Source organism: Triticum aestivum, chromosome 2D (genome assembly GCF_018294505.1).
Source record: "Triticum aestivum cultivar Chinese Spring chromosome 2D, IWGSC CS RefSeq v2.1, whole genome shotgun sequence".
Classification (NCBI taxonomy): domain Eukaryota; kingdom Viridiplantae; phylum Streptophyta; class Magnoliopsida; order Poales; family Poaceae; genus Triticum; species Triticum aestivum.
In genome coordinates this window covers 2,242,743-2,268,134 of record NC_057799.1, presented here as the reverse complement: position 1 = coordinate 2,268,134, position 25,392 = coordinate 2,242,743, and the positions used below count along the sequence as shown (strand labels likewise).

The 25,392-nt window shown below is 44.1% G+C and overlaps 2 protein-coding genes across 2 annotated transcripts; one reads left to right on the top strand and one right to left on the bottom strand.

The window, feature by feature from the left end:
• Positions 1-431: 431 nt before the first annotated feature.
• Positions 432-1,350, bottom strand: LOC123048108 (tau-cadinol synthase-like). The gene is made up of 3 exons (XM_044471276.1): positions 1,228-1,350; positions 807-1,001; positions 432-722 (listed from the first exon to the last, which is right to left on the bottom strand). The coding sequence occupies exons 1-3, from the start codon at positions 1,348-1,350 to the stop codon at positions 432-434; spliced, it is 609 nt and encodes a 202-aa protein (XP_044327211.1).
• Positions 1,351-2,561: 1,211 nt separating this feature from the next.
• Positions 2,562-9,906, top strand: LOC123048106 (cytochrome P450 87A3). The gene is made up of 9 exons (XM_044471275.1): positions 2,562-2,830; positions 5,406-5,730; positions 5,887-6,036; positions 6,372-6,623; positions 7,144-7,233; positions 7,381-7,459; positions 8,083-8,189; positions 8,747-8,880; positions 9,614-9,906. The coding sequence occupies exons 1-9, from the start codon at positions 2,583-2,585 to the stop codon at positions 9,702-9,704; spliced, it is 1,476 nt and encodes a 491-aa protein (XP_044327210.1). The 5' UTR covers positions 2,562-2,582; the 3' UTR covers positions 9,705-9,906.
• The last annotated feature ends 15,486 nt before the right edge of the window (positions 9,907-25,392 follow it).

Below are 25,392 nucleotides of genomic sequence, written 5' to 3'. Positions count from 1 at the left end.
TTCCTATAAGCAAAAGGAGGCCTGACATGTCATGCATCGCAGTTCCTAGAGGAAATGAGATGACATTTGGTTCATATGATAGTAGCTAATGTTTTTCTCTTTGAAATGTGAAGGATAAAACCAGTCCTTTATAGGAAAAGAAATTCATGTCCTACAAACCAGAGGACTCTAAGACAAATTTGCCTATAGAAATCCTATCTCGTAAAATTTGTACGAAATTCCCGTAACTCAAAGGAGACCCATAGGGAAACAAAATATTATTACTACACGAACACACGCACAATGCTTGAACGCATTCTTACTAGCTTGAAATTCAGAAGCACACTTTGATCTCAAGAGTTAAGGTTTTGAAAAAAGAATACTCAATTAATAATGGGAGGGAGGCGGATAGAAGTTAGTCGATCCATCCATGCATTCACATTTAGTTCAATCTAGTGGGGGATAGGGTCGATGAAATGCTGCCGGGTCCTGTCCTTGTTTCCACGGCTGAACGTGTAGAGGTCATTCTTGTCGCGGAACAACAAGGTCATGCTCTTGGTGAGGTTGGTGACCCGGTTGACAAAAGGAAGAAGTGCACGGCGGCCAAATCGTGCCTGGTTTGTGGTTTTCCATGCATCTTCGACCAGGTTATCCAGCACGGCGATGGCCATCTCGCTTGTAACACGATGCTGGTTCACGTAGCTCTCTAGGGAGCTCGACACGTCCAGCTTGTTCTTGTAATGCTGCCAGAGCAACCACATAATTAGGTTAGTGACTCTGGCAGGTGTTGTAAAACATTTGGATATAATCAAGACTATATTATATACCTTGAATGCAGCCAAATCATCCATGAAACGTGTCACCTCACCACAAGCCTTTACAACATCAGGGTAGCCGATGGCCCACTCAAATGATTCATCGGTTGCTTCGTCGCCCATACCAACAAGTGAGCCAATTACTAGCAACGGAGTACCCGCGAAGCTTGGTAAATCCTTTGTCTCGTGTGCACTCAATCTGATCCTCTATGTGTGCCACTAGATGATTATTATCTGCCAGAATTCGAACCACTGACCGTTGGTCTTTTGAAAGCATGTAGCAATATAATTTGGGAAAAGTTTCCCATCAACCGGTAGATTATAGGCACTGCGTCCGTTGTCTCGTACATTTACCACCTGTCCTTATCCTTATCCCCTCTTCATGCTTCTTGTCCATTTGTTATTTTCTACTTCCTCTCTCAATCTCGCTCACACCCTCTCGCCTGCAGCCGTGCTCCAGGACCGCCACCGCCCGGTGATCATCGGAGGACGCTGCTGGCCGTCCTTTCTCCTCTCCTCCTTTTACTCTCCTAGCGCTCCCTATGCCCGCAGTCATGGCCGCCGCTCGAGCATGCAAGTTCGAGCTCCACTCCGGCCACCATCGGTCCAGCTGTGCCGCCTCGGCCTCCCCTCTCGCCCTTCGTCGTCACTTCAGTTGGAGATGCTTTTAATTTTTATACTTTTCGCAACAAGGGCCTTGTTGCATAAATCCTCCCACAACATCATCTCTGTTTCAGAAATTCCTCAATATACAGCGCAGACAACATGATCATTTTCAGTGAATTTTTTTCTGCAACATGATTCATGTTGGAAATGTCCTCCCGCAACATCATCTATGTTGCAAAAAAGCCGAAAGACAAAAATAGTAATTCTGCAACACCACCACTGTTGCAAAAGTCCTCCCATAACATCATTTATGTTGCACAAAAAGGTGAAAGACACAAAAAAATCTGCAACACCACCTCTATTGCAAAAGTCCTCCCGCAGCATCATCTATGTTGCAAAAAAGGTGAAGATAAAATCAAATTTCTGGCGAAAATGATGCTTTGCTGGTTTCGCAACAAAGCAACTATTGTAGCGCGAGCTCTGCAACATCTACCTTGTTGCAATTCTTGACAAACCTCATTGTCGAGATCCGGCGGCTATTTTGTGGCTCAATCCAGCGGCGTAGGAGGCGGTGGATGTTTTCAATAAATCCACCGGCGGACGCGTAGCGTCGCCCATATAATTTACAGAATTTGGAGGAGGTAGCAATATATTCGATGGTAGAGCAGAGAAGCATCGTGCACGTCGGTGTAACACTACATGTTTTTGTTGTAATAATACTTAATACTAACAGGAAGTATGATAAAATTTTTGGAACATTAATTTCGGATCTATGACCAGGTTTATATAGCCGTCAGGAATAGTCTTCAAACAAGGAATAGTCTTGCCCACGAATTTCTTTTCCGGATGCTCTGTTTTAGGAAACCACACCCTTCGTTGAACCAAACACATTACGTAATCACCCAATCCCCAGCCTAACACAATGCATTCTGATTACAGAAAATGTTACCTGTCGTGAACCAAATGCCTCTTATATGTTTTCATCGTAATACTAACAGGAAGTATGCTAGAAATTTCGGAACATTAATTTGTTGAGACAAGGAATAGTCTTGCCCACGAACTGCACGTTTATTCTCTTGTAGATAGAGATAGAAGGGACATGCCAATTCTCTCTCTATATATAATCGATCCATCGCATGCAGTGGTAGTGCAATACACATAAGCCTAAAACCCAAGCAGCACATGTCGGGCAGTCTGCTCCCTGCGGCTCCGGCCATGCCTTGGGTTGTTCTCGTGGCCGTGGCCGTGGGCATGTTAGCTGCGTGGTTAATCCATTTGGTCATGAGATGGAACATGGGTCCACGATGCAGCGCAGGGGCACTGCTGCCGCCGGGGTCAAGGGGTCTCCCGCTCCTCGGGGAGACGCTCGAGTTCTTTGCCCGGAACCCATCGCTGGAGCTCAGCCCCTTCTTGAAGCGACGCCTGGATAGGTACTTAAGTAGTGATCTAAACGATCTTATATTTCTTTATAGAGGGAGTACTATACAATCTTCTTCTTCTTTGGCTGGGAAATTACTATCCAATCTAGGCGTGCATGGATGCATGGATTACGTACGTAATCATCATATATATGCTCCCACGTACGTTACTGTTAGGTGTAGTTAAATAGAACCATGTAAATACCCTCTCTAGCTTATTTAAAGGGTGTGTTAAAAAAACTTATTTAAATGGTTGACGGATTTTACTCATCCATGACGACCCATGCATGCACACGCCTAGATTGGATATTATTGTTCTCCAAAGTAATAAGTTTTCTTTTGGCACTCCGCAGAAACATTGCCTTCCCGTTAAGAAAAATCTTTTACAGAAAAATAAATAAATAAAAGACATGATGTACAAATATGTGGCCGTGTTTTTGTGACAAAACATCCCAATAACCCCTTGTGAATTAATCAACACACCAACAACCCCTGGATTAGCACGGCTCTTTGGAGGGTCGGGTGAAAAGTCATGCCCCACTGGATGATATGTCGTCAAATGCACCATGGGCTGACATCCATGTATGTCATTCCTCTTCACATGAAATGCATCATGACTGCTCTCACTTCCAGAACCCTAGAACATGCACTAGGTGTAGCAGCAGCATGTGCGAAATGCATGGCACCAGATGCTCCACCATAACCGTGCGGGGGCACTGGTTTAACTGTCATGGTACAGTTGTTGCAGTGAGACACCTGATTTAGATGAGGTCCTCATGTCTCGACATATGCATCGAGCAAACAACATCAAAATGAAGTAAAACATAGAAGTATATGGTTATCTTCACATATGTCTTCGTGGATCAAGTAGAAGAAATAGAAAGATAGATAGACACAGAAGATCAAAGGGCGATTCTTTAACCATCGCAAAAGTATGTGCACTCGCAGAAAAAGTGTTCCGCAATGTTTGCACAATACTTTGAACAAAACTTCTTCTTTTTGAAATAAACATAGAACATACGCAGGCGTTCACATATGCGCACATACACTCACCCCTATGAACGCACATGCACACCCTGCGACTATGAGCATCTCTGAAAGACTGAGCTGACAAGTCTTCAGATTGACTAAGTCACCACAGCCTAATTAAGAGACTGGAAAACTAATTATTTTGATTTTTCTAGCTAGGTTTATTCATAACATCAAAGCCATACTCCATCGATACAATGTGCTCAACTTGTCTTGGCCTCAATAAACTAGCAACTCAAGCGATATCTCATAAATCCTACATGTACTTGATCTCAAACCTTAGACTAAAAAATATCAATATCCATACACAGAAAATCGTAACTAAAGATGTGATGAATTTGGTCTGTAATTTGGAAAAATCACCAAATTAATGAACTAAGAGAGGTACATGTTTAATATAGACCGTGTCTGATTGTTTCATAACCATATTTGGCAATGTTTTTCTGCCAAACTGTAGTTGACTAGCAAGTCAAGAAATCATGGTCAAGAAATTGCTCGCCACAAGTTCCAAGCTATTTTTTTGGCAAATGAGTATATGAAGAGTGTAACAATTAGTTAAGGAAGCAAAACAAGCCACAATTATGATAGTGAAACAAATAATAGCCTATTAGTGCACACATACACTCTACCTGGCAAAGTTTGACAAGATGTGGCTTTGAACCAAACTTGTTCTTACCAAATATTAACTCTACCTGGAGCAATTCTTATATAGCAAAAAAATACTCAATAATTACTTAATTAGTGAATCCAAAATTTAGAATATTTTCTTACTCCAACAATTTATCCAATTCGTGGTATGTTTGGACATTCCTATTTTTTGTCAAGCACAATAAAGCTGCATTCCAGGGGGTAAGTTTCAATAGTATTTTCTTTCTTTGAGGATGAAGTTGCCATGTAGCTAGTGTAGTATGAATATGTGCTATAAAAAAGCATTCACCACCCTTCACTATGTGCAAATAGCGAGGAGGTGTTGCAAGCTCATCACTCACCATCCATTGCAGGAAGACGATTATACAATGGCACTATTTTTTAACCCCTTCCTTTCTAGTTTATTAGGCTCATCAAAAAAATATGGAAGTTCTAGTGGTAAGGCAAGCAATAACTCATATCCCTTTTTTATTTAATTACTTGCTTTGGAAATATGCAATCATCAATTACAAGTTGTTGTTTTTAATCTAATTCTTGCTCTCAATATGGTATTAACTAAAAACATCCAATGCATCAAGGAGGGTGATTAATACATGTAATTTAACACGTGGTATAGCATTTAATTAGACTCTCCTTGATCACAGTGATTTATGGGTCGAGTCCCATAAACTAGAAATGAGAGCATATGAGCTTATCCTGGGCAGGAGAAACATTATTATATGTTGATAAAACACAAAATAATTTTAGAAATACAATGAAGTGTCATTTTTTATACACAAAGAAGAGTCACTAGTCGTATGATATCATTCCATAAAGGCAATCTTATTGGAATGTTGATCTATTTAGATGGACGAACTGACCAGGCGATGTATGCACAATCAAACTAAATTCACGACTGCTATAATTTCAGGTACGGTCCAATTTTTAGGACAAATTTGATTGGTGAAGACCTCATTGTCTCCATGGATCCAGAGTTGAACAACTTAGTGTTCCAAAAGGAGGAGAAGCTATTCCAAATTTGGTATCCGGAGTCAATCATGAGAATCATGGGAGCCGACTGCATTATTGCGACACTTGGGACCTTCCACAAGCACCTCAGGACTCTGGTACTTCGGCTCTTTGGCCCAGAAAATCTCAGGCTAGTTCTGCTCCATGAAGTGCAGCAGACGGCCCAGGCTAGTCTACTCTCCTGGCTTGATCATCCTAGCATCGAAGTGAAAGAGGCAATCTCTAGTGTATGTCCTTGTATCAGCCTCTACCTATGTTAATGGTGTTGTGGTTTAAGCTAAACAACTTGATTAATTAGAATATACTACAAGTTATTATTGTTTAATAAGCAAAGCTTATATATACATGAGGGTTAAAGCAGCTCCAAAATTTCCTTATCGTAGATGATATTCAGCATCACGGCAAGGCGATTAATCAGCTATGACTCCTCAAGATCGGATGGGAAGTTGTGGAAGCAATTCGATGCATTTCTTCAAGGACTACTAGCATTTCCACTTTACGTTCCCGGCACAGCATTCTACAAATGTATGCAGGTAATTAGGGACAACTACCACGCTCATATTTCCTCATATCATAACATAAATAAATAAATCCATATGAACAATTCTACTAATAGACACTCTCGTCCATTTGGACTGGATCCCCCAGTACATTCTAGTATAAAACAATATGTCGGTACAATTGCACCCAATAGTATTCCCACAAGACAACAATTGCACCTAGTGGTAAGGAAATAGTGTGTATATATAGCCTAACTAATTGGGATCACATGGTGCTTAGGCATGTGATTTTACACAAGAAATTCAAACTATATTTTTTACACTATTAAAAATCATTTTCTTATATATATGATTTCCTCGTTGCCTAGGGCCGGAAGAATGTCATGAAGATTTTGCAGGAAATGCTAAATGAGAGGAAGAAGGAAACACATCGGGAGAGTGTTGACTTTATCGATCTCTTGATCAACGATATGAAGGAGAAGAACACTATAATGAATGAGAAAATTGCATTGGATTTGCTCTTCTTATTATTGTTCGCAGGCTTTGAAACCACGTCATCTGGTATAACTGCGGCACTCAAGTTTCTAGCCGATGATCCTAAGGCGTTGCAGGAACTAATAGTAGGTGTCGACAAAGAGAAGACGCCACTTCAGTGTTTTTATCACCAGTTTAAAAAGGATATTTCTCTATAGACATACACAGTAGAATTCTTCAACCACGCTAGTAGACACACACCTACGTATGTGCATTCTGTTACACACAATATACTAATTTAGCGTTTATACTTCTGTACATGGTTATTAAACATATATACATGATTATCCATATATGAAATATCCATCTTACTCTTGGTTGTAGTTATACCTCTGTCTCATATGCCACCAACAAGTAGTCACAACTAAGTGGTATTGTATATTCCTATTACTACCAATCTACCACTAGATACCCAGTTATGTCCAAAATCCTTAGGTCATGTGAAATATATGTGGATATAACTACATCTAATAATACCAATAGGACTTCTTGTCCATATATATAGACAATTAATTAAGTCGGGCACAATTGAAGAAAATAGTTATATATGAAATCAGGTAACTTATGTACACAAATGACTAACTAAGCTAGATTTATATTTTCCAGGAGGAGCACAACAACATTCGGAAAAGAAGGATTGATCCTGACTCTGAAATCACATGGGAGGAATACAAGTCCATGAAATTTACATCTCATGTATATAGTTTGTCTCTCTTTGGCCTATCTTTTTCATGACATCAACCATACACACATGATGTAAACTGGACCATTCTTATTGTGTAATTAGTGACATGAGCACTTCTACAAGTTGTATTATTTCATCAGCTTCGTTCTTATTTGTAGGTCATACATGAGGCATTAAGGCTGGCTAACATTGCTCCCTTAATGTTTAGAAAAGCAATAGAGGAAGTTCATATTAAAGGTGAGAAGATTGTTCAAAGACATGAGACATGTAGGACAATAGGATATTCTATATAGGAATAGGATTTTCTACAAGTGCTTGCCACAGAACTAGTTAAGGGTTTCAACGGTGCAAAAGTTCTCAAAATTTTTGAAAAAAAATACTGAACCGACACACCTATAATATAACATGATCCAACGGAGGGATTAAAAAAATATGACTGTATGTGTCCTGGACAAAAAAACAAATAGTTCAGTATATATTTATGTCGCAGTGAGCTGAAATGCTTATTATTTTTGCCGAGGACACATAGATGCATATTTTGTCAATCCCTCCGTCGGATCATCTTATTACATTAGAGAGATGCTCCCATATTTATTTCATATTGTTTGATAACTTTTAAACTGTTAAAAGTTTAGTGACCCTTAACTAGTTCTGTGGCAAGCTATGGTAGACACAGTTTTACCATAGATATGGGAGCATCTCTCTAATGGTAGACACATGTAATATGTTTGTGCGTGTATAGGGAGTGTGTGCACCCTCCTTGTAATCAGAAATTGGGGGAGAGAGACTATATATTGTAGCTATAACACTTTAACTAAATGTCTTAATATGTCTTCTATATATGCTCATGATTTCTGTAGGTTACACTCTCCCAAAAGGATCAAAGATCATGGTTAATCCTTCTAGCATTCATTTGGATCCTACGGTTTACAAGGATCCCACTGTGTTCAATCCCTGGAGGTGGAAGGTTTGTCAAATTTATCAATTTCGAAGGGATATTCCTTGTTATTCTAGTAAACCAGTGCATATGTTTTTACTATAAAGCAACACAATCTGGTTGAATGATATACGACTTTTCTAAAGTATATGATATTTTATCACAATGTGTAATAGATATTAATGTGATTTTAATTTTTTAGTTAACATGCATCGACGACATAGCTGAAAATCTATATATTATGAGAAAATAGTAGCTCAAAACCTTTCTAATAAAGGAAAAGTAGCTCATGACCTGTAGCCTTCAAACTAAGTAAAGTTTATCCTTTTGAAGAAAAATATTTAGGCATGGAGGGTACTGGAAATATTTTTCAGGAAGGAATTACAATATAAAAAACAATTTTTCGACAAGGAACTAAAATATTGCAGAATACATGGCTAGTTATAATGTTTGGTTCTTTTATCCCAAATATTTTTCTTGGCAAAGCGTTAAAAAGGAGAGTTCTAGGAAAATTTCAAACAAAAGGGGGAGTATTTATTGTAGCAAAAAACAACTCTCTCTAAAACTTGTGACAACTTTGTACACAGGATACTACTGAACCAGCTGGTGGCTCCTCAAAGGAGTTCATGGCCTTTGGAGGCGGGCTACGATTATGTGTTGGTGCCGACTTTGCTAAGCTACAAATGGCCATCTTCCTGCATTGCTTAGTCACCAAATATAGGTGAATTGCTTTTTCATCTACTCAAAATATTAATTATTAGTATTGATTGCTTCTTATTTAACAATAGGCATGTGAGTGCTTAATCATGTAGTTCTAGATTTCTGCTTGCATCCAATGGAGCATCCTTATTATTGTTGGTAACATGAGAAGTAGGAGAGTGAATTTAACTTCAACGGAACAATTATGTTGTATAAACCCATTTTTATATATTTCCTTAATAGGCTTATATTATTTGTATGACTGACAATTGCAGAAATAGAAGATGGATCTTGTTTGTTGTCATTATATCCTACATGGAAGTTTCTATTTCTGTAAAATGCATTTTCTACCACCGCTTGCTCCAAAATTTATGGCTTGGTCATAACTGTGTAGTCGAATTTCTATCATTGAACACTAATTGGTAAAAATCATTTGTATTTGATTAAATAAAACATATGATAAGTATTCATATAACATAGTTTAACAATATAATTTTATAATCATTTAAATGCATGTTCGTAAGAAATCAACTATCAAAGTTGCTAGCGCCAATAGAATCCTAAGCACGAATTGTTATACATGCAAGTTTATTAGCAGATAACTAGTTTTTAAGATTAGTGCTACATCCATGGATGTAATTAACATGGATCGTCTTAAATGTGTTCACTACAAAAAATACAATATAGTACAAAAGTATAATATTGTACATAGATCTTGACTCTCTGAATTTTAAACTTGTTTTTTCCTTGTACAGTTGGACAGCGGTCAAGGGAGGAACCATGGCGCTTTCTCCTGGACTACAGTTTCCTGATGGTTTTCACATACAACTTGTCCCAAAAGCTTGATGCGTGGATGTCAATGCTTCAATACGTTCAAGACCTCTTAGCCTCTGGAGGATTCACAATATAGTCGTTTATACAGATCTCTAGTATGCTATCATGTCCATGTGTGGCTATGGATTAGAATAATAATGTATAAACATTGGTCAAACCATTATTTGTTTCAAAAGCTTATTTATAGTGAAGTGCATGTGCGGTTTCTGCTTGCTCTTCCGTAGAAGCGTTGGATACTCCCAAGTGTAAGCGGTGAGTGTGGTCGCAACGCTGGTGACGGCGATAACAGTGCTAGTGAACTGAGGTTCTCCTATTCAGTTCGAACAGTGCCCTCGCTATCTCTGTATATTCAACTCGTTGTGAGCTGAGGCTTTGCAGAACTGTTGACTGACCAGTGTGTTGACTCCACTGGTGGGGACAATCAGTGTGTTGATCTTATCATTAAGTCAGAACATGCTAAATGTCACCAAAGAGAATGCCAACGTGCGGTTTTTGATTGACCCAGAGAGCCTATCATCAAGTCAAAGCGATTGGGTAAAATACCCCAAGAAAGTACAGTAGCATTTTCTACTTGGCAAATAATACGAGAAAAGGTGCCACCTTTTCCAATGATCATTTTGTAGTATGTCAATGTGTTGCTTTGGAGCATGCCATGAGAAAGAAAGAAAGGAAAACAGACGCTTAATTTACAACCCAACACAGTGCTCGCACAGACTAACTGTTTTTACATGGCCCTCCAATTTGTATACCTAAATAAATAAATATTCCTGCACGTTCTGAGTTGGTACCATGACAAACCAACATTTGTATACAAAGAAACTCCGAGGGCAACACCGAGTGATAATAAAGTTCACCAACGTGGCTACATCCCCGGGACATGACTACCGAGCGCTCCCCCTCATGTACTAAATCACATGATACAGATTGACAATAAGCCCTCCAAGGCCACTAGACAACGCTCCGCATGCCGCGGGACAGCCGGTCCAGGCACCCTTGCCATGGGTGCCTTGACCGGCCCTCTCATTCTCTTTGTCTTGGCCTACAACATTATTTTACACTGTATGAACTTTTTTTTTAAATGGGACGAGCATAATATTTTAAATGCATGAATAGATTGTTAAATGTCACAATCATTTTGTGGATGAACCGATTTTTTTTAAAACAAATCCTGAACATTTAATATATTATACATATATATTTTTACAAACAATGACATGAACATATTTTCGAACTCATGAATATTTTTTTTCGAAATGTCGAGAACATTTTATTCTATGCTGTTTTTCTTCAAATTACGTGAGCATTTTTTATATTGTATTAATTTTAAAAAAATTCAAAAAACATATTTTTGCACCACGTGGTTATTTTAATGTCACCAACATTTTTTTTAATATACATTGAACATTTTGTAATAAATGTGAAACATTTAGCAAATAACATTGTTCAAATACACGTTGCATGCTGTACATTTTTTGATATATGCTGAAAAAATTTCAATGCATGATGAGCATTTACAAAATACATGTTTGAACTTTTTTTTGATATATGTTAAACATTTTTCAAATATACGCTGAACATTTTTTGAATTCATGTGAAACATGTTTTTGAATGGTACAAACATTTTTATTAACAATGCACAGTGAACACTTTTAAAAACTTAACTAATGAAGTGTTGAATATATATCTAGAATATTTCCAAAATACAAACCAAAGAAGAAAAGAGAAAAGGAACGAAACATAGGAGAAGAGAATAAAGAACGAACAGACAGCTGAGCCAGTACTGTGCCGGCCCAATAGTAGCGAGGTGAGGCCAACCCTGACGCGAGAAAAAGCGCTGCCCAATAGACAGCTGAGCCAGTACTGTTCCGGCCCAATAGACAGCTACGCCTCGCTTACTGCGAGACGGACGTTCGCCTCGCCCTAACAATGGTATGTAGCTTGCAATCCAGTAACTGTCATTAGTTTTTTTAATTTTTGCGGGGAAGTAACTGTCGTTAGTTAGTTCCATTTGCTTTTATCTTTTTCTTTTGTCCCTTTATCCCCTCAAAAAAGATATTTCAAAAATTACTTAGTTAAATGTTCAAGAAAATTAACCGTTGCATTAAAATAATTCATGAAACGTAATAATGTTTCCACTTAATTTAAAAAGCTGTTCATACTACCTTTCAAACAAATATTAGTTATACTCTAAAAATGTTCACATGTTCAAAAATATGTTCATGACATATTTTTAAAATACTCATGAAAATGTACAACTTTGTTCGAGTGTTTGTAAATAATGTCCGCACCATACAAAAACTATTCATGTCATTGAAAAAATAGTCATGCATTTAAAAATATGTTACATGACATTTTTTAAATGTTCATTAAATATAAATATTATTAGAGATGCGAGACTGGCCTCGGGGAGGACGTCGAAGCCAATAACGTGGAGGTACCCGTCTCCGGCACGGCCGAAGAAGCCGACGACGCTGCCGTTGTTGAGCACGGGCAGGCCGGCCACACCCTAAGGGAAGAGGCCGTAGGTGGCCTGGCCTGGTTGCTCACAAATTTGAGCGAGGATTTCTCAAGAAAAAAAGAACAAATTTGAGCGAGGTGGGTGATGCATTGCTCAATCCAATCCTTCTCGGACATTATCCACCCGCGACTGCTTTCTCTCTCGCAGCTCTTTCATAGCAATGGCCTTTATGTTTTTTTTTTAAAAAGGAGGTTAAGTTCCCCGGCCTCTGCATCAATCGATGCATGCAGCCATCTTTATTACTTATTCAACAAAGGTCTGACAAGAACTTACATCAAGCCATCCGAAGCCACCACTCACACCTACAAATGCGATAATGTGGAGTGCTCTCACTCCTCATATCTAAAACTAGTGTCGTCGCCGATCCATCCACATAACATATCAGAATCAACAGCCGGTGCAGCAGACCTAGAGCGTACACCACATGCACACGTTTTAGAAGCTGCTATCATCATCGAACCGCTGGCCCATCTTCAGGAGAGAGATCTGCATCATCCTTGCTAGTCCGGCCATCCGTCGATGCCACCATGGCACCCAACAGCACCCCCTCCCTATGCTCGTCCATCTGTCGTGCGTAGCACCTGCCGAACAGGCATGACAAAGCGTAGCACCTGTCAGCCAGGCATGACTTGACAACGTGCTGCCCGATTACTTCGTGTGCCTCTACGTCGTCTCTTTTCTTTGTATAAGCAACAGAGCCAGGTAGGCAAAAATACTTGGCCACAGATCACCCTTCACATGCATATACCAAAGAAATACACTTCCGGCTCTCGGCGGGTGATTTCGCCAATACTGAGAAGGGAGAGAGAAGAACGAGAAGAGAAGAAAAAAAAATTAATATAGAGAGGGATACCTTGTTGGGCCACGTTGCTGTCATGGCGCCTGGCAACAAAGTAAGCTCGGGTCTTCCTCAGTGCGCGGCAAAAAGCCATGCCGCGCGTTGAAGGTTTTATTAGACGCGTCAAGATTTTTTGTTCAAAAAAAATCAGACACGTCAAGATCGTTAGTTGCACGGTGCCAGCCGACAAGACTGAACTACTTCGCGCTAACCGCACTGGCCAGAGACGAAGCCAAAAGAGTGGTTGAGGTACCTTGTTGGGTCATATTGCTGCCACGACGCCTGTCAACAAACGTTCCTCACATCATCCATAGTTCGCGGCGAAACACCATGCCGCATGCTGAAAGTTTTATCAGACAAGTCTGGACCGTTTAGTTGCACGGTGCCAGCCGACGAGACTGAAGGGTTTCACAGCTTCGCGCTGGCCGCGCTGGCGCGCTATACTGTTCCCACAATTAAGCTCGGTGTGGCCATGCGGACGGGACATCGGAACACCATCGATATCTCGCCCTATCGCCGAGTGTGATGGGTCGGTGACAAGGCCGACCTGGTGTAGCGACGACAGCGTTGTGCACGCCCGCTGTTGTCGCCGAAGATGTTTGAGGGCATAGCGTTGCCCCCGGTGATGTTGTTGTAGAGTTGCCGTAATGCTGACGACTGAGGGGCGAGGCCACCTTCAGTGTCAGTAGCCCGGCTCGAGGCTGGGTGTTGCCGTTGTTGACGATGCCTATGGCTTGTGGTGTTGAAGACATTGTCATGCGGGGACGGCACCTTCAACGCAAATGATCGAGGCCCTAGCGTCGCCCCCGGTGTTGTCGTTGTAGTGGAAGCGGCGAAGTGCTAACACTGAGGGGCGACGCCGCCCTCGATGTTAGCGACGTAGGTTGAAGTAGTGTGGTTGCCAACATCTTGGCGACATGGCTTGGCGCCATGTGAGGAGGCCGTTCGGCAATGGGGACCTTGGCACCCGGCCCTCCCGCCATGGGCGTTGTAGAGGTTGTCGGTGAAGAGGACATTTGAAGGGCGGTGATGCCCCTCAGCGCTCGTGGTGATGTTGAGCCAAAGGTGCATCACTAGCACACATACATGTGGGCACCGTCTCTCATCCGCGTAAAAACTTAGTCGCTCCTGCACAAAGTTAGAGGAACCAAGCGACTGGAAAGACCAAATGAAAACCAACTCACGAAGAGTAAGAGAGAAAAACAAAAAAATGGTGTTTTTTTAAAATGTTGGCTTTTCCTCTTGACACTAGCTATGAGTGTGACGTCGGAAAAGGCTGCCGAACGGCTTAGTCATCGGGAATCGTTGAAAAGCCATGTCGATCGCAACTCAATAACTTATTGCCTTCTGTGTTTGTTTGTGTGTGAATATGTGTGTATCACGGCGACGTGATTGGAATGCTTCCGAGAGGCAGCAACGAGTCGTACCCTAGCCCATCATGGCAAGGAGTAACCCCACAGCTCCACCATTCTCCCTTCCGGGCCTCAAGAACCCAGAGACTTGGGTAAGGTGTATTTAGGGTATGTGGTTTTGGGACAACGGTTTCACAGGATTCTAAAAACATGTTAGAAGAAAAATATAGAATTGAAATATCATGTCATCTTAATCCTACAGGTTTAAGAATTCTTTCAAAGAGGTATGTGTTGGGGATATAACTACTGGTATGACCCGCCAGGAGGGGCCGGGTTATAACTATGAGTGTACTCGAAGCCCAAGACCAAGGTTGAAGATGGTGGTTCAGTTAAGGGCCCAAAGCCCAGAGGCGACTTAAGGCCCATAGTGATAAACCGCCATATGTACATGACTTGTATTGTAAGGCAAGAATAGTTAAGAAACCCAACCGTACACTGTTTATGAGCCGGCCGGGACTCTGAGAGCCACTGGGCGTCAACCTCTGTATATAAAGGGATAACCCGGCGGCGGCTCAGGGCAGGTAACATCAGATCGAGAGCTAGGTCAAGCGATTCGCTCCCTGGTTATCGAGACATAAGCAATCTCACTCCAAACTGGATCGTAGGCTTTTACCTTCACCGTAAGGGGCCGAACCAGTATAATCCTCGTGTCCTTTGTCCCGATTTAACCCTATTAAGCTTCCTAGTTGCGATGGCTCCACGACTAAGTCCTTTCACGAGGACATCTGCCATGACAATTCCACGACAGTTGGCGCCCACCATGGGGCCAGCGCACGATGGATTTGAGTTCTTGAAGGGCAACTTCGAAGGGCTCAAGGGATACGCTATGGGCCGGATGACCAAGAGTCGTCGCGGCAAGCTCTACATCGACGACGCAGGCTGGGGCCCCGACGCCGACTCAGTTGAGTACAGGTACCGGGTCCCCTTCGGCGGAATCCAAGTTTTCATTGGCAAGATCGGTGAGCCGGGCTCTGAGCCGGACATCTGCACCGACCTCGTCGAGACGGCTCAGCGTGCGAGACCCGCCCGGACTCTGCCTGCCTTGAAGCGTGCCTTCGTGGGATGCATCCACGGAGGACTCTCTGAAGGATCTGCATCTGGCGGTGAGACAACCATCTATTCTGATGGTGAGTCGTCCAAAGGTGAGACGGACTCATTGTATCAACTTCAAGACGGCGGGCTTGGTGGCTGTTCCGATGGCAACAGTATTCCGGACCCCTTTGAGCCGCCGAGCCGGGTTGGAATCTTCATGGCCGGCACGCAACCTATTCAAGACTCCACCGCTGCGGCAGCAATGATCTCTGGCTCAGCAGCAGCCGGGGCAGGAGGCCCTGTGCATTCGCCGGCTCAGGTGCTGATGGATCTCACGGATAGGATGACCACCCTGTTAACCGCCACGGTCATCCCAGCGGATCAAGCTCAACATGATGCAGAAGTGGCATAGTTAAAGCTGGATATAGTGCAGGCCAAGGAAGATCTGGCAGCGGAAGGAGTCAGGATGGCTGCAGAGCGGGCGGCTCTGGACGCCCAAACTCGGCTGATTCAGGCGCAGTATTTCCGGCTCACAATGGATCAGAATGCATCCAATGTGGTCATGAGAAGGAGATGTCAGAAGGCTCAATCTCGGCTCCCTCCGGCTTATGATCCTCGAAACCTCTTCAACACACCCGGTGCAGGGCCCAATAACCCGCAAGAGATGAATGGGGTCACGGCACCCGGGGTTGGAACGCTGGTTCAGCCACAAGTGATGGGGCCTCCCCGTGTGAATACTGCTCCACCTCAATATGTACCAACACCACCGGGTCATTATTCTAACCCATTGGAAAACATGATCGCTGCGGCGGCACGACTGGCGGCTCTCCCGATCGAGGGCAATTCTCCAACGGCGGTCGAAACCTGCAGGGTCAGAGAACTTCTTCAGACGGCTTTGGCGCAATAGGAGGCATATTCATATAGCCGGGACAGGATTCATTCAACCCCCCGTCCAAGCCGGAGTCCGAGTTATAACAGGCACATGGTTTCGGCGGCCGGCTCAAGCAACGCCCGGCGCCGTGACCAGCCAGGTGGGTATGGCCCGGCGCACAACGGAGCCTTTAACGCGGTAGATCAAGACAGAGCACGTGAAGAGGCTGAGCAGGCGGCTCAGCTGACAGCTTACCAGCCCCTTCCGGTTTACCCGACGGCTTCTATCAAGGCAGGCGTGGCTACGAGGACCGGAGGTGTCCCTTGTCTGGTGCCGGCTCTCCATAACGAACGTTTGCCCAAAGATTTCAAAGGACCTAGGAAGGTACCTAATTACACGGCTGACTTACAGCCCGGAGCATGGATTGAAAGCTACGAGATGGCTATGGAGTTGCTGGAGGTCAGTGACGCTGCGATGGCCAAATACTTCACCATGATGTTGGATGGGACTGCCCGCACTTGGTTGAAGGGACTGCCACCTAATTCCATCGGGTCATGGGCAGAGCTGAAAGCCTGGTTCATCCAAAACTTCAAGGATACATGCAAGCAGCCTATGTCAATTGTGGATTTGACTAGTTGCAAGCAGGAAGAAGGCGAGTCTACAACCCATTGGGTGCGCCGGGTCAAGGAAATAATACATTCGTCTGATAAGATGGATGCCGGCTCTGCAGTCTTAATTTTGGAGAAAAATTGCCGTTTTTTGCCTCTGAAGATGAAGCTTGGGCGGCTCAAGCGCGATTGCAATGATATGGGTACGCTGATAGCGGCTCTGGTCAAGTACGCCGACTCTGATAGTACCAAGGATCATGCGCCTGATGATGAAAAGACAGGGAAGGGAAAGAAGAATGGCAACGGCAAGGGCCCTCAACATAACCCGGCGAATCAAGGAGGTAACAAACGTAAGGCTGATGATAGTTTGGAATTTGTGGCCAACACCAACGCGCAGGGTAACAATCAACGACGTAAGGGGAGACCACCTCCCCGGTCTGGCGGGTCAGGCCCAACGCTTGAGCAGTTGTTGAATGAGCCCTGTCCAAGGCATGGCACTAGGGAGAAGCTGGCCACTCATCTATGGGAAGACTGTACGATCATGAAGGCTTTCAAGAATTCCAACATGTTCGACGGTAAAAATGGGCAGGGCGGCGGCTTTCATGGCCTGGGCGGCGGTTCAAATTCCAATTTTCAGAATTCTCAAGGTAATCAAGGTGGTTTTAACCAGCAATCTGGCCAGGGTAATCAGCAGCAGCAGCAGGGGGGATACCAGACCCATTCAAAGCAGCTCAATAGTGGACAGTATCATGTGTTTACTATCAGTTTGTGCAAGCGAGACCAGAAACTTCATGTGAGGGCTGTGAACGCTGTTGAGCCGGCAGTTCCACGTTACTTGCGATGGTCTGAGCAGCCTATTGTATGGAGTAGGGAAGATCACCCTCCCCGGGTTGATAATCCGTGTCACCTGGCCTTGGTGGTGGCTCCTCAGGTTGGTGGGTATAAATTCACTAAAGTGCTCATGGATGGAGGCAGTAGCATCAACATCCTCTATTATGAGACCTTTCGTCGCATGGGATTAACTGATAAAAACCTCAAGCAGTCCAATACTGTTTTCCATGGCGTGGTGCCCGGTAAGTCGGCGTATCTAGTTGGCAAGATCGAGCTGGAGGTAGCCTTTGGAGATGAGTACAACTTTAGGGCGAAAAAATTGACTTTTGAGGTGGTCAAGATCAGAAGCCCGTACCATGCTCTGTTTGGGCGGCCGGCTTATGCCAAGTTCATGGCACGGCCGTGTTACGTGTATTTACAGCTCAAGATGCCAGGTCACAAAGGGACCATTACGGTTCATGGCAGCCGAAAGATAGCTTTGGAGTGCGAGGAAGGTAAGGTTGCTTACGCCGAATCTGTTTGTGCAGCAGAGGAATTGAAGTTTTACAAGGATAATGTTGACCCAGCAGATATGACGTCTTTGAAAAAACTGACCACAGAGCATGAGCCGGTAATGAAATTTAAGTCGGCCGATGAGACTAAGCTTGTTGACTTTGTTCTAGGCGATTCATCTAAGCAGTTCAGCATCAGTGTCAATCTGGATCCTAAATAGGAAAGCGCGCTCATCGAGTTCATCCGTGAGAACCGGGACATCTTTGCATGGAAACCTTCTGACATGCCGGGTATACCGAGAGAACTCGCTGAGCACACTCTTAATGTTGATCCAAAATTTAAGCCAGTCAAGCAGTTTCTTCGGCGGTTTAACGAGGAGAGGCGTAAAGCCATTGGTGAGGAAGTAGCCCAGCTCTTGGCGGATGAGTTCATCGTTGAAGTCTTTCATCCAGAGTTGTTGGCTCCGGTGCTCGTGCTCAAGAAGAACGGCACTTGGCGTATGTGTGTGGACTATACGGATTTAAACAAAGCTTGTTCGGCTGATCCCTTCGCTCTCCCTCGTATTGATCAAATTATTGATGCTACGACGGGTTGTGAGCGTTTGAGTTTTTTGGATGCTTACTCTGGTTATCATCAGATCAAAATGGCAGTTAAGGACCAAGAGAAGACGGCGTTCATTACTCCGTTTGGAGCCTTCTGTTATGTATCTATGCCTTTTGGGCTCAAGAGTGCCCAGGCGACTTGCCAGTGGTGTGTGCAGAATTGTCTTCATGATCAGATTGGGCGCAACATTCATGCCTATGTGGATGATATTGTGGTGAAACCCAGAGAGAAGGAGACCTTGATAGACGATCTGAAGGAGACCTTTGTTAATCTCCGGGTCTACAAGATGATGCTTAACCCGACCAAGTGTGTTTTTGGCGTTCCTGCAGGCAAGCTCTTGGGTTTTCTGGTTTCTAACAGAGGCATTGAAGCTAACCCGGAGAAGATCAAGGCAATCACCTCTTTGGCTAAACTGGCGTGCATAAATTATGTTCAGCGTCTGGCTGGTCGTATCGCTGCTTTAAGCCGGTTCATAAGCCGGTTGGGCAAGAAGGCTATACCACTGTATCAGATGATGAAGAAAACAGATAACTTCGTCTGGAGTGATGCTGCCAATGCTGCTTTTGAAGATTTGAAGAGACAGTTAGCTGGGCCACCGGTTCTTGCTGCTCCCATTGATAAGGAGCCCTTATTGTTATATGTGGCTGCTAACACACGTGCTGTCAGCGTGGCCATCGTGGTGGAGCGCAAGGAGGCGGGTAAGGAACACCCGGTTCAGCGGCCGGTTTACTACGTCAGCGAAGTACTTATTGAGTCCAAACAATGGTATCCACATTGGCAGAAGCTCATTTATGGGGTGTTCATGGCAAGCCGGAAGCTTAAGCAATATTTCCAGGGCCACCCTATCACTGTGGTTAGTCCTGCTCCTTTAGGAGATATCATCCAAAACAGAGAAGCCACAGGAAGAGTCGCTAAGTGGGCCATTGAACTTGGGCCTCATGGTCTAAAGTATGTGCCACGCACTGCTATCAAATCTCAAGCATTGGTGGATTTCATCAACGATTGGACAGAGCTGCAGATGCCTAAAGAGAAGCCGGATAACACATACTGGACTATTCACTTCGACGGGTCCAGGCAATTGGAGGGCTCGGGGGCTGGAGTCGTGTTAGCTTCCCCTCGAGGTGACAAATTTTGTTATGTGCTACGGTTGATGTTTCCCTGTACTAACAATGCAGCTGAGTACGAGGCCTTGCTCCATGGTCTTTGGATGGCTAAGGAGATGAGCTTAAGCCGGGTAAGGTGCTTTGGCGACTCAGATTTGGTGGCTCAACAAGTATCAAGCAAGTGGGATTCCAAGGACCCCCTCATGGCGGCTTATCGCCGTGAAGTTGATGCCATTGCCGGACATTTTAAGGGTTACCAAGTGGAGCACATTGACCGCAGAAAGAACGAGGCGGTTGATGCCTTAAGCCGGCTGGGCTCTCAGCGAAAGCCGGTGCCGCCTAATACTTTCTTGGATATTCTGCATAACCCTTCTGTCAAGTTACCTACAGAGGAAGACTTGGCTGTTCCTGACCCAGAAGCACAGTTGGTAGCGGCTCTTCACATCATCCCAGATTGGACAGTGCCATACTTGGCTTACATGACCCGGGGAGAATTGCCTGAGGATGAAACTTTGGCCAGACAAATAACCCGGCGGTCTAAGTCAATGACAATTGCCAATGGCGAGTTGCATCATCGCAGTGTCACTGGGCTTTTCAGCGTTGTGTTTCCCCTGAGGAAGGTCAAGAAAATTTACGTGAGATTCACGAGGGGGATTGTGGCCATCATGCTGGCTCAAAATCCCTTGTGGCCAAAGCTTTCCGGCATGGTTTTTATGGGCTGACGGCTCATGCTGATGCAGAGGACTTAGTCAGTAAATGTGACGGTTGTCAGAAGTTCTCAAGACGTGCTCATGTGCCGGCTCAAGAGTTAAGGATGATTCCAATTACTTGGCCGTTTGCAGTCTGGGGGCTTGATATGGTTGGGCCTTTCAAAAGGTCCAAAGATATGAAGACCCACCTCTTGGTGGCGGTTGACAAGTTCACAAAGTGGGTTGAGGCAGAGCCAGTTAGTAAGTGTGATGCAGCCACGGCGGTTCAGTTCATGAAAAAGGTGATATTTCGCTTTGGTTTTCCACACAACATTATAACTGACAATGGTACTAATCTGTCTAAAGGCGCCATGGAAGAATTTTTTCAACGAGAGCATATTCGGCTTGATGTTTCATCAGTGGCTCACCCCCAATCCAATGGTCAAGCTGAGAGAGCCAATTAGGAAATCTTGAAAGGCATCAAGCCCCGGCTTTTGGTTCCTTTGCAGCGGACGCCGGGTTGTTGGGTGGAGGAATTACCCTCTGTGATATGGAGCATCAATACTACTCCTAATAGGTCTACGGGTTATACGCCCGTCTTCATGGTTTACGGAGCCGAGGCGGTTCTCCCTAGTGACATCTGTCATGACTCGCCCCGCGTGGCGGCTTATGTTGAGGCGGACAATGAACAAGCGCGTCAGGATGCACTTGACTTGTTGGATGAACAGCGTGACGTAGCAGCAGCTCGCTCGGCGATTTACCAACAAGACCTGCGCCGCTATCACAGTCGCCGGGTTAAGTCCAGAACCTTTCAGGAAGGTGATTTGGTGCTCCGGCTCATCCAGGATCAAACTGATGCACACAAGTTATCCCTACCTTGGGAAGGGCCCTTTGTGGTCAGCAAGAACTTGAACAACGGGTCATACTACCTTATCGATGTTCGAGAGCACAAAGCCTCACGTAAGTCGGAGGAGGAGACCCGCCGGCCATGGAATATCGCTCATCTTCGGCCTTATTATACTTGAGCCACCGGCTCTCATAATGTACATATTTTTTGACAATGTATATATTATGATAAATAATAAAGCAGGACCTCTGTCCTTTTTTCCTCCTCAAAGGTAAATGTGTCATTGTTATTATCATTGTCATCTCACATGATCACTTGGGGGCTGATCGTATTTGAATCTCGCTTGACCGTCTGATCCGGCTTATGATCGTATTCGAATCTAGCCGTTAAACATTATGATCACTTGGGGGCTTCCTGTTCAAACATGGGTCGTAATCGAACCAAAGAGAACATAGCTGTCGGTACGCTTTTGATTGGCACACTGCCGAGCCCACTAGGGGGCTTCTTGATCATATTCGAATCATAGCTCAACCCCTTTTGGGAACCGACTTTGATCGTATTCGAATCAGAGTCGTTAAAAAATTCTCAAGGTCATTAGGGGGCTTCCTGTTCAAACATAGGTCATATTTGAACCAAAGAGAACATAGCTGTCGGTACCCTCTTGATCGGCGCAACGCCAAAGCCACTGGGGGCTACATGATCGTATTCGAATCCTAGCTTAACCCCTTTGGAGCGGTTTACTGATCGTATCGAATCAGAAGCCTTGATTATTCTATGTTCTATTTGGTTTCAAATTTCCTTTGCACATTACTTTTATTTGACTTGAGACTTTTTTGAGGTTTCAAAAATACAAGTGTGGTTAAATTTAACCCGGCTTGATGTTGGCTGATAAGTCACCAAAATATAAGAATCATCATACCTGTGGAAATACGGGTTTCTGAAGCTTGGGTTTTCACCCTCATTATCCGGGTTATATAGGCCGGTACTACAAATTTAGAAAGATTACGGATATAGGATTACAGCTATGTTTCAACATCATATGTTACAACAGGCTCATTCGTGTTTTCTTTTTTCTATCTTAATGTTTCAAGTTATTATGACCCGCCTGGCGGTTAAGCCGTCAAGGGATCTGGTGATCTATTTTTCTATGCAGGACAGTTGAAAGGCTTGGTCGAAGCATCAGGAAAGCAGATGACAAGTATAACACGGGTTAATATAATATGGCGGCTTAATAGTGCTCAGCGTAAAAAACGTGCACGATGGCACCGCCACATCAAAGTTATTTCTATTCTATTACATGACTCCCCGAGTCCCAAAAATTCATATTGTTTTTCAGCACACCACTGGTATGAGCCGCCACGGCAGACTAGCTCTCATGTTGGCCTGAAGCATCCGGGTTAGCCCTCTCCGCTTCTTTGCCCTGTTCCCTTTCCTGGAAGGTTGATGATGACTAGTCAATGTTGTCCAAAGCTTCAAATTCAGCTTCATCATCAACTAGTCCAGCCGGGTCAACTTCATGGGCAAAGGTATGGTTACGAATTGGGGGAATCAGGCTGATCACTTTATAATGCGGCGTTGGAATTATCCGGTTCTCTTCGTCATAGCCCGCCTGGTACTTGGTGAGATCCACTTCATCAGCTATCAGGGTGGCCACGGGGCGTACTTCATTCACACAAGCGGTAAAGTCTTCTTGTTCAAACGAAGTACCATCCTCCTTTAGGCTTGGATAACCGATAGCAATGTCGGCCGAGTCTAACTCTGGTAGCCAAGCTTTGGCCCGGCTCAAAGCATTCACCGCTCCGGCTCTCGCCGCTGACCGCCTTAGTTCATTGAACCGTTCGGGCAGCACAGAAAGCTTCTTCAGTACATCCGCCAAAAGGGTAGGCACTTCATTTGATAAAGATACTGTGGCTAAGGCATGCTGAGAGCCGGTATACAGTTGCTCCACCAGTGTATAGACAGCCTTCAGTTTGATCAGCATATCTTGGTTCAGATTTGAACTCCTGGGGCCTGCATAGACATTATAAGGTGAGTCAAATCCACTTTTATATGGTAAGTTTAAAGTTGCAAGAATTTAACGTTTGCAGGGCAACTTACCAAAGATCGCTGAGACCATCTGAGAGATGTGGCGTTTTAAGCCGGATAGTTCATCAGTTGCTTCCTTCAGAGCCGCCTCTCCTTTCTCAGCTCGGTTCATCAGTGCAATTCTTTCATCAGCCCAGGCCTTCTTCTCCTTTTCAAGTTCTTTCTTCAGTTTTTCTTGTTCAGAAACTTTGAATTTAAACTTGGAATCGGCTCTTTGAGTTTCTGTCTCTTGGACCTCCAGGGGGTTCTTCAGATCAGACACTTTTGATTCAAGCTAATTTACGGTGACCTATACAAAGACCGGGTCAAAAATTAGGTCGTTCATGATGCAATATTAAGTCCCAAGCCTTTTGCAAGCAACAACACTTGGCACTTGGGGGCTAATGCTTACTGAAGAGTTTTATTTAATATGGTGGTTCATGACAAGTAAGTCCCAAGCACTTTGCAGGCAACAATACTTGGCACTTGAGGGCTAATGCATATTACTGTTCAAAGTCTTACAAGCATTTTTATAATCATATGAAGGACCGGTTCAACCATGCTGTTTAAGCCGCCCCTTGGGGACTACAGTGTAAGCCGGATTTCTAACATATTTTATCCATTTATGTTGCTAATGTTGTTAAGTTGTCTTCTAAGTCTACAACATATTTATCATAAGCAATAGACTTGGGGGTTGGCATGAGTAAAGATAAGTAAGTGCAGAGAGAGGGTTGTACCTCAAATTTCTGGTGCATCTGCTTTACCAGATTAATTTCAGTGTCACGGCTGCTGTGCACTTGACTCATATAGCCGGAAAACACCTCGTCAACGCTCAGGTGACTATAGTCAGTGACATCAAGTTTGACCCGGTGGTGTTGCAGAAGGCAGAGCAGTTGGCCAGTATGTTTGGTCTTCCCGGCTCAACAAAGCTGGTTCCGGTGATCTCAACGTCAGTATTTTGAGGATCGTCCATCCTGACCGGGCTAGGAGCCTCCGGGTTTTCTGAGTCATCGACGTCTTGTTCAGTAGGCGGATCAGCAGTTGGAGTTAGTGTGTCTTGAGCCGGTTCAGGCGGCGGCTCATGAGTTGACGATTCAGGCGCGGTTGTTCCAAGTACTGGCTCAGTCATGATGGTATCTTCAGCCGGCTTATTCTTCTTGCCCCATTTACTGGGTTTGGCTTGGCCACTACATAAAATCATAAGAGTTAGTGCAAATGCAATGAATTGCAATGAATACAGGATAAACAGGTCATTATTACCCTGGCGCAATCTTGAAAGCCGGCAAGTTAGACTGCATTGAGTCGCCTGAAGAAGGGGAACTTTCCTGATAATCCGAGTCAGAGGAATTGAGAGGTTGACGAGTGAGACCCGCCAAAGGATAAAGGAGATTTATGTCAGAAATGACCTCGTTCCGACGCTTCTTTGGGGTGTTTGGCAAGCCGGAGGAGGGCTCCGCGTCCTTGCTGGTCCGGGTTTGCCTCCGGTTCTCGTGTATCTGTTGCTTCAAAAGAAATTGAGGGTCTTGATAAGCTAAGGGATGAGAAAATCTTACTTTCCGGGTTACTCTGCGGATTTTCTGTCTTGGCAAAGGCTCGGCGGAGGAAAGGATAGTTACCTCTTCAGCCTTGTTTTGGCTGGCTCCTGTGTCCTCCTGCTGAGAATCAGTGTCAATAAGATAGTTAAAAAAGGAGCCAAGAGAATCAAGGGCTACCTCCGTCTTAGAAGAGTCTTCTAGCTGAAGTAAGTCAGAGGCGGTAGCTTTCTTGCCCTTCTTTTTGGCAACCTCTTTCC

Coding starts and splice junctions, on each gene's coding strand:
- LOC123048108 (XM_044471276.1), bottom strand. CDS start 1,350: ATGACTGCGGGCATAGGGAGCGCTAGGAGAGTAAAAGGAGGAGAGGAG. Junction 1,002..1,227: donor ACGGCTGCAGGCGAGAGGGT/GTGAGCGAGATT, acceptor TGGCACACATAG/AGGATCAGATTGAGTGCACA. Junction 723..806: donor ATGATTTGGCTGCATTCAAG/GTATATAATATA, acceptor TTGCTCTGGCAG/CATTACAAGAACAAGCTGGA.
- LOC123048106 (XM_044471275.1), top strand. CDS start 2,583: ATGTCGGGCAGTCTGCTCCCTGCGGCTCCGGCCATGCCTTGGGTTGTT. Junction 5,731..5,886: donor TGAAAGAGGCAATCTCTAGT/GTATGTCCTTGT, acceptor TCCTTATCGTAG/ATGATATTCAGCATCACGGC. Junction 7,460..8,082: donor AGAGGAAGTTCATATTAAAG/GTGAGAAGATTG, acceptor TGATTTCTGTAG/GTTACACTCTCCCAAAAGGA.